This window comes from Cinclus cinclus, chromosome 6 (genome assembly GCF_963662255.1).
Source record: "Cinclus cinclus chromosome 6, bCinCin1.1, whole genome shotgun sequence".
NCBI classification, from domain to species: domain Eukaryota; kingdom Metazoa; phylum Chordata; class Aves; order Passeriformes; family Cinclidae; genus Cinclus; species Cinclus cinclus.
The window spans coordinates 60357308-60366751 of NC_085051.1; the positions used below are offsets into that span (position 1 = coordinate 60357308).

Sequence of the window (9444 nt, forward strand, 5' to 3'; positions counted from 1 at the left end):
AGGAATATTTAGTGCAGTTTATATTGATAGTCCTTCTGCCACATTGAGATTTTGGCTATGATTTGTGGGTGAAGCTACTGTAGCTGATGGGCTTCTCAGCTGTAAGCAGAAAGTAAACACTTACAGGAATTCCTTATGCAAGAGCCAGGCTCACTTCCCTTCTTCAGAAAATGAGAAGCCATTCTTCAGCTCAGTGCTCAAGGAGAAAATATTTGTGGCTCGCAGGTCACAGAAAGCTGATTCCCCCTTTGTGCATCCTGTAGACCTTTTCCAGAGAACAAGAGCTACAGGATACACAAAGGCTGTTGTCAGCAAAGCTGTTTGCTCAGCAGGCACCTGCTGGGCTGGTCACTAATGAAGGGGAAAAAGGCATTGAGGAAGAAATGCTTTGCATGAGGTTGTTATTTACTTCCACATCCATGTCAGAGATTCCTGCCAAGTATTTGTTTGCTGATGGTTTTGATTGAAATGCAAGACTTGTGTTACCCACTCAATAGTCCTGCTGTATAAATAGAAAGCTGTGGTGAGCAGCAACACAACCCTCAGTACCAGGAAGAGGAGAAGGGATTTTGGGATAGAGTGTAGCTGGGGAATTTGGTGATTTTCTGGCAGTATAGAAGATATTTCCTTATAGAATCATAGAATAGAACCTCAGAATGGTTTAGATTGGAATAAATCTTAAAGCCCATCCAGTTCCACCACCTGCCATGGACAGGGACAGCTCCCACTATCCCAGGTTGCTCCAAGCCCCATCCAGCCTTGCCTTGGACACTTCCAGGGATAGGGAAGCTTCTCTGGAATCCTCTTCCAGTGCCTCACCACCTTCACAGATGTTTATCAAAGGCTGCTGAACAAGGTGATAGATTTTAGATACAGGGAACAGGAGTCCTCATTCCTCTGAGCCATGACCAAGCCAAAGAATTTCTTTAAAACCCATAGAAGTTTAATAAGTTACAAATCCCTGAATTAAGTATTTTTTTAGGGTTTTGCCAGACTTAATCAACTTCAAATACATCGGCTCACGGGGAAGTTTGCAGTGGGTGTGTTATTCCCAGAGGGATAAACACTGTGACAGAGGATGGGAAAAGCCTCCATAAGAGTTGGACAGCATAGAAATTAATTCTCTGCAGTTCCCTCCACTTGCTGTGTCACTGATGACCTCAAGAAACTCTTCCCTGGGAGGGTGGGCAGGCCCTGGCACAGGGTGCCCAGAGAAGCTGTGGCTGCCCCTGGATCCCTGGAAGTGTCCAAGGCCAGGTTTGACAGGGTTTGGAGCAGCCTGGGACAGTGGAAGGTGTCCCTGCCATGGCAGGGGAGTGGTACTGGCTGCACTTTAAGGTTCCTTCCACTTCAGACCATTCTGGGATTCTTTGGTGTCACAGCTTTTGAAAAATTGCCAGGAGCAGCCTTAGAATAACAAACCAGACGTGCCCCCAAAAACTGCAGAGGCAGCTGATTTCCTCTGTCACACCCTTCCTCTGGGCAGTGCCATCTGGAGCCTCCAGGGCTGAAGTTCCTCAAACTTTCAGAAAATTGCTGTCCTGGCTTGGTGTCCCTCCTGACCTTTCATTACTCAGACTTCTCCTATTTTTGCTTTTCCCACTTTCTCAGCTTTTCTTTGAATACCTTGAACCCTCTTACCAGCAGGGCACTGTGGAACGAAGGATAATCTGGATAAACTCCATCAAGAGTGGGTGGGTGCAGCCTGTGTGTGTTGCTCCAATTTGAGGCTTGGAGTTCACCAGCATTTTTGGACTTGTTCACTGAGACAAAAATTTGATCTGCTGGAGGTTGTTCTGTGGGGGTTGTGTCCCTTGGATGGAATCTGAGACCTCTGTTTGCCTTGGCTGGGGAGGTAGAATGAAGCTCTGGGTGGGTGTTTGTATCACCCAACCATAGGTTGGAAGATGAAGGAGAAGTAGGAATAAAATCCCAGAATCCCAAAATGGTTTGGGTTGGAAGGGACCTTAAAGTCCATCCCATTCCACCCCCTGCCATGGACAGGGACACCTTCCACTATCCCAGGGTGCTCCAACCTGGCTTTGAACATTTCCAAGGATGGGACATGTCTCCAGGAGGATGTCAGCTCTGTGTTCAGTACAGTTGGGGTGTGTCCAACCCCCCTGTGCCCATCCCTGTTTTTCAGATCCCAAAAATACTCCGTGTCCCCCCCTGCCCTCCTCCTCGCCCGCAGCGGAGGCCGGAGCGTGGAAGGCATCACTCTGTCCAAACACAGCGTGCAGGACATGGTGCAGATGATCAGATATGAACTGCTGGACATTTTTGTGAGTAAAAATAAAATCAAAATGTCCTTTTTTCCACTGCAGTCATTTGCAGAGCCCTGATTATAGCGTGGAGTTTTGTGGAATGGCTGTGTCCACTCGTTATTTTTATCGTGCCGAGTTTGTTTTTCAATTTTATGACTTGGAGCGGGGAGTCTGGACAGAAATCTGCTGTTTGCTGTGTGGTCTTGCAGCAGGAGACCCTGGAGTTGAGGGACTGGCCTCAGAGTGACTCACCTGCTGCAGCAGTGGCTTGGCCTCTCACAGGGTCTATTCCCTATTCCCAGGGCTTTTTCCCTGTGCTTTTTGGAGCCTCTGCCTGCTCTGCTCACATCCTCATCTCCAAGCCCACAGCTGCTCCCACACTTGGGTTCTTGGGTTGTTCTTAGCACACTTGGTGTACTTGGGTTGGGCAAAGACATCTCCAAGTGCACCAGAATCTCAGCCCTCCTCCAGCTTCCCACATTCCCCACGGACACTGCAGCCTTGCTTAATCCCTGCACCCTCATGTAAGAGCAGAAAGTGGAATTTTCTTCTGTTCTCTCCTCCTCATAACCCCCATGATTTCTTGTTTGTGATGTCCTGCAGCCAGAAATCACTGTGCCAAATCTGCCCCGGTACTTACAGCTCGGAAAGCCCTTCCTCATCCTGTTCAGTGCTGGTGACATCAGTCAGGTGGAAAGCAAGGAAATGCTGAAGCTGGCAAAAGGAAGACCCCATCAGCAATTTGTGGCTTGCTGGTTGAACCTGTGAGTGTTCGAAAATCTCTCTTTTCCATTAACTTGCTCTGAGCCTTGCAGGAGAAAAAGCCCTGAGGCTGCAATTACTGAGAACACGAGCTGGTAATGTGATTATTTGGTCTGAAATCACCAGGAGCTGGGAGGTCAAACCATTGAGCAATGGTTCACTCACTGTTCTGGGCAACTGTAAAAATTGCCTGACAAAGTAAAATTAGTAAATATTTAATTGATTGCAGAAATAGTTTTCAATAGAGGAAAACGTCCTCTAGTGCTTGTAGTATCTTGACCCTGGGTCTGGTGTTATTTGTATTTTTGTTGCATGTGGGAAGAAAAAAAAAATGGAAGTTTGCCATCCTGGAATGTCTTATGGTGATTTTCCACCAGCAATTAGAGGGAATGACTGGTCATTGACTGGGGAAAGAAAGTTTTCACAAGAAGATTCAACCAGAAGCCCCATAAAATACTCAAGCAACAAAATTTATTCAAGACCTAAGATACAGAAGATTGTAGGAAAGGGGATTATTATTTTTTTTTTTTTAATCTTCCTCTTTTTAGTTGCGCTTTGAATTTTTGGCCTCTGTTTTGCCCAAGCCCAGAGAAATTTCAGTGATTTAATCATAATGTGCTTTGAAGTCTGGGAAGCGCCGTCCAGCGTGGGCTGGAGTTTAGTGAGGGGGAAAATGCACATGTGCTCAGAGAGAAGGGGACTGAGCTGCCAGTAATGCACCAGGAACAAGAGCCCTGGAACTTCCCCACCTACACATCTGCCTTTGCTCTGCCTTCCTGAGACACAAAAAGTCTTCCTGTGGCAGAGCAAAATGTCACTGCCACAAAACAGGGCAGAATCCCAGAGTGGTTTGGGGTAGGGACCTTAAAGTTCATCTCATTCCAACCCCTGTCATGGGCAGGGACACCTTCCACTATCCAAGATATCCCATCCAACTTGGACTTGGACACTTCCAGGGATCCAGGAGCAGTCACAGCTGCTCTGGGCACCCTGTGCCAGGGCCTGCCCACCCTCCCAGCCAGGAATTCCTTCCCAGTATCCCATCTAACCCTGGCCTCTGACTGTGGGAAGAAACCATTCCAAGGGCAAGAGCCAGGTCAGACCTGGAGCCTTAAACTAATGCTGGAATGTCTCAGCACCTTTGTGGGCTTGCTGTCCCTCTGTCTCAATGTCCTCTTTTCACTCTGTCTGTGTCACTTGAGGAATTTGCCTTTCCTTCTCTGTGGAATTGCTGTTGCCAGCAGCTAGGGTGGAAGGAGCTGGCAGCTGTCCCTGCGGGCTGGCTCTGACCCTGGGGGGCTGCAGGACTTGCCCCACTCTTGTCCCACCTGTTCTTAGCAGCTTAAGGTGGAAAACATCCCCCACCTTCCTACAGAGTTTGTCCTGCTCAAGGATTTCTTCACACATCCTGGCTGTTGTCTGCTCTCTCTCCATTGCATCCTAACAGGTTCCTTAAGCATCAAGTTTATTTACAGAGCTTAGAATCAGAGAATCCTGGAATGCTTTGGGTTGGAAGGAACCTCAAAGCCCATCCTGTTTTACCGTGGGCAGGGACACCTTCCATAATTCCAGATTGCTCCAAGCTCCATCCAGCCTGGCTTTGAACACTTCCAGGGATGATGCTTCTGCAGTCCAACCAAACTGTGCTTTGCTGGGTGTGACCCAAGGGCTTTGGTGGTTTTTTGGCTCTCAGTCCTGGTATGCTGCCAAACCTGAATCTCCTCTTCCCAACAGGAAGAAGACTCCAGTGGGACACGGGATCCTGAGGACGTATTTTTCCACCACACCTTCCTTGCCTGTTCTCCTCTGGGTGAACCTCCATGCTGGGGGTCAGGTATTCAAGTTCCCATCAGAGCAGCCCATCACTGAGATGAACATCTTGTCGTGGCTGGAGAAGCTCCAAGCAGGACTGGAGATTCCCAGCAGTAAGTGGACACAGGTTTATAACGTTCCCAGGCACACACTGTGAGCTCCAGTCTGTTTATGAGAAGATACTACGTGCAATAAATTGTCTGCCCTGGAATTTAATGATGGAAAAACCAGCTCTGCTTGTTAGAGCTGGAGAAGTACAAATAGTCCAGCCAGGAGAGAATGCCCACACTCACAAGTTTGCTTTGGGACTGTTTAATGCTCAGAGCCAAACGTGGATAGTTTGGAATCGACATCTTTTCCTTGTGATATTCCCCAAATCTGGCTGTGTTTTCCCATTCCCAGCCACAGCTTGCTAATAAAAAAAAACCTCCAAGCTCCCAGTCAGTGTAAGAAGTAGCTGCTCTTTAGGCACCCTCCTGCATTTCTTTTTGGATGGGAAAGGATGAGGAAGGTGGTGTTTTACTGCAGGCTTTAGGACACAAAGGGTTGGCTTGTGCTGTGAAGCTTTTCTCTGCATTTCTCCTGTCTTGATGAGCCTGATGAGGCTTTGGAGGAAACTGGCATAGATCTGCCTTTCTCAAGAGAGCTGGAGGGGGACTTGGGACAAGAGATGGAGGGACAGGACAGAGGGAATGGCTTCCACTGCCAGAGGGCAGGGATGGGTGGGATATTGGGAAGGAATTCCTGCCTGTGAGGGTGGTGAGGCCCTGGCACAGGGTGCCCAGAGAAGCTGTGGCTGCCCCTGGATCCCTGGAAGTGTCCAAGGCCAGGTTGGACACTGGGGCTTGGAGCACCCTGGCTTAGTGGAAGGTTGGGCAGTGTTGGAATGAGATGATCTTTAAGGTCCTTTCCAACACAAATTATTCTGTCGTTGTGTGATCTTTCAGAAAAGATTTTTAATTTTGTATTTATTAGAATGGTGGGGGGAAAGCTGTAATTCCTCAGAAAGGGAAATATCCATGGAGGTGGGGCCTAACTCTTTACCTGCTAACTGGGACTGTCTCTGCTGCTCAGGTACCTTGTCTGATGAAGATTGGAAGCCACCACTCCCTGCTTACGACTTCCTGCAGATGATGGAACATCCTGTGCCTGAGCTGTCCCCCCACCCCGGGGACACCCTGGCACAGCACCCACCCAAAAGCCCTGGAGAGGACACTGCTGGAGGGGACACTGCCACCCGGGAAGAGCCATCCCGGGAGAGCACGACAGAGGAAGTTGGTTCCCCTGGGAGGGACCTGCGAGGGACAGCCCCGAGGCTGGCAGCCAGGGACAAGCAGGGCAAGAGGCACAGCGAGCTCTGAGAGCTGGGGTGGGGAAAGGTGTGGGACTGCCCTGGAAAACCTCACACTTTGCCAGCCTTCTCTCCAAGGAGAGAAGTGGTTTCAGCTGTCTGGGAGTGGTGAAGGGAAAGGCCACTCCCTGCTGCAGAGTGCTGGGGGCTTCTGATGCCAGGGACGTGTCCCTCATGCTGTTCCCTGGCTGCTGCTGGGAGCCCACCAAGCAACAAGCTGCACTAGAAAAGACAAATCAGCCCTTCTCTGTTGATTCCCCAGGTCTCAGAGTTGCTTCAGTTGCCCCTGATTAAGAAGGGGTGAGTGATTCCAAGATAAAAATCCCATTTCTCTCCTCCCTGGTTGCAGGAGAAGCTCTACTGATGTGTGACAGAAAATCCTGTGATTCCATCCGTGCTGGAACCATGCAGAGCTAGCATTCCACCCCCCCAGGACTGCTCCAACCAACCCCCAGTTGTATTTACACCTGACTTGTGACCCAAATTCGTGAGCGTGTTCATCCTCAGGGGGAAGAGGAGGATCTGATCGAAACAGATTTATTCCAGAGGCCAGAGCTCAGGTCACACAACAGTCCTGAATAGCTGGGACAAAACTCTGCCAACAAATCCCGAGGGTGGGCAGGTTGGGAGATGGCTTTCCTCACTGCTGGCATTTTCTTGGTCACAAGCCCAGGGGTTATTTGCAGCCTCGATTTGTCTTTGCTCTCGGTGACAGCGGCGAGGTTGGTGCCTCCTGAACTGGGAATGGTGCAGGGAGCAAAGTCTGTGGAAAGCTGAGTGCTGTGGAAGAAGGGAGGGAGATGAAGGGCAAGGCTGGACCCTTCCAAGGTGGGATGGAGCTGCTTCACATCCGAAACTTAAGTGGGGAGGTGCAAAACCTGAGGAAGTGGATTTCCAGCCTCTGTACATCTGGGGACAAGAAATGGCTGGGGATGATCTTTAAGGTCCCTTCCAACCCAAACCATTCTAGGATTCCATGATCATCCCACTCCCTTCAATGAACATCTTCCTTCCACAGCACTGCTGAGATGTGCTGGGAGAGTCAGGTCCTCCTCAGGGGTCTGAAATTACTGGGAAGAGGGAAAAATGCTGGTAAGGGATTGCTGAGTGCATTGCAAACTCTATTTCTCCTTCTGCAAGCAGCACAGATGGTTCTGAGTCTTTTGAAATAGACAAAAATAGATCATTATTCCTGGGCTCTCCTGGAAGCCCTTAATTGAGAGAGACCATTTTTGGACTGAAGGCTTTGAGCCAAAATGTATGTATTTAAAGGAATAAAGTACAGCCTGCTGATCAAAGGCATTATTCCCAAGGGAAGGGTGTGAACAGATCCTTCGTGTGTTCCCATCATTCCTCTGCTCCATAAGGTCCTTATGTTGCTGAATTTCATAAACTGTACATTGCTCATTTCCCTTCCTGTCCCTGATCATCAGCATCAAATCCCAGAATGGGTTGGGTTGGATTGGAAGGGATTTTAAAGCTCATCCCATCTCATCCCATCCCTCCCATGGACAGGGGTACCTTGCACTATCCCAGGTTGCTCCAACCTCTGTCCAGCCTGGCCTGGAAGACGTCCAGGGGCAGCCACAGCTCCTCTGGGCACTCTGTGCCAGGGTCTCGCCACCCTCACAGCCAAGAAATTCTTCCAATTATCCCATCTACCCCTGCCCTGTGGCAGTTTGAAGTGCAGTAATTGGGTTTTTCATTGCATCTTAAATAAACTCCATCTCCAGTAGGTTCCTCTGCATCTCTTTTGCGTGGTTGGAGCCGGGGTCCTGGGGGGAGGATGCGCCTCCTCAGCAGGATCCTTTCCTTCCTCGGGGTTTGTGGAAGACGAGGAGCATTCCCGGGTCCTTGCTCTTATCCACGTGTCCTTTTCCAGGCACAGCCCTTCTCCCATGCAGGACTGGGGCAGGAGTTTGTCACTAGGGGTCAGTGCCACATCTCCGTTGTGGCTTCACAAATCCCAGCCTCTCCCAGTGCTGCTGGATTGAGGCTGGAGCGTCACCACCGGCGCGCTGGAGGTCAGGAACACCTTCCCAGTGGGATCCCGTGGGGATGCTCCTGCATGAGGGGCTGAGCCTGGGGAGCCCCGGCTCTGCTGGCTTCATCCCCAACATCAACAGAGGGATCCATCAGCTCCAGCCTCCCAGGCTGGCTTGGGATGCCCAGACCTTTGGGCTGAGTCCACCTTGCTGGTGCCAGTGCAGAGATGTGGGAAGGGATGTGGTTGTCCATGTCCCATCACTGCCAGAAACCAGCTGGATGGGCAGCTGTGGGTTTGCTCTGGATGCAGGTCATGGACCACATCAGGTGGCTTTGGGTTTATTGGGGTTTTATTTTTCAATTAAAAAAATGTTTTTTTCCACTGTGTAGCCCAAATTCCATGGAGTCAGAAATGTGCCAGGTTATCTATGGACAGGGGGAAAATATTAGGGATCCTGAGGACAGTTTGATGGGGGTCTGCATCCCAAAGTTTTCCACCAGAGGAAATGCTCCAGCACTTGGCTGTTTCCAACAACTCCAGCTCTGGGGGCAGAGCAGGGTGGAAAGAAACATTCTGAGGGTGTTTATGGAATCAATCACAGAGTGGTTTGGGTTGAAGGGACCTTTAAAGAGCATCCAGTCTAACCCTGCCACGGGCAGGGGCACCTTTTACTGGACAAAGCCACAACACTTCCCATCCAGCATGGCCTGGAATTACAGCCTTGGGTGAGAAGTGAGGCAGAGGAGGCAGAGCTCGTGTTCTGGGGGGCAGCTGTGAGGGACAATGATTCCCAGCAGGGTGGAGGAGCAGGATCTGTCCTGCAAACAGAAGGCAGCAGGGTTTTCATGCTCATCAACCTCCTTGTGTCAATGCTGCTGCTCAAGTGATGTGAGATCACCTCCACGATGATGTTATCAGCTCCCTCTTGAACCATTTAACGATAAAAGTTGTGTTTGTCTAGATAAACCAAAACCATAGCTCTACCTCCCTTGGGGGTGCAGGCTCAGCTGAAGATATCCTGGCTGATATGGATCAACTGTGGCTTCAAACCAAACTCTTCTTCTGATGGGACTTCATTTCAGTGGACATTTGGATGTGCTTCAGGAGCCTTACAGGGGGTGTTTAAATTATCAGAAGATAAAACAAAGATACACTCTCACAAAAAAGGATTATGTGCTTGTCCTGAAAGCAAAACAATTTATTGTCTAAAACAACAGGAAGTTCTCTGTGCACTCTTTGTTGGCCCCTCTCAACTCAGGATATTC

The 9444-nt window shown here is 49.7% G+C and overlaps 1 protein-coding gene across 1 annotated transcript in view; it reads left to right on the top strand.

The window, feature by feature from the left end:
• Positions 1-6202, top strand: part of TXNDC16 (thioredoxin domain containing 16) — a 29996-nt gene extending 23794 nt beyond the window's left edge. The window contains exons 16-19 of the mRNA XM_062495014.1: positions 2147-2285; positions 2871-3031; positions 4764-4954; positions 5916-6202. Of these exons, the coding sequence (XP_062350998.1) occupies positions 2147-2285; positions 2871-3031; positions 4764-4954; positions 5916-6202 (778 nt within the window). The remainder of the gene's footprint in view (positions 1-2146; positions 2286-2870; positions 3032-4763; positions 4955-5915) is intronic.
• The last annotated feature ends 3242 nt before the right edge of the window (positions 6203-9444 follow it).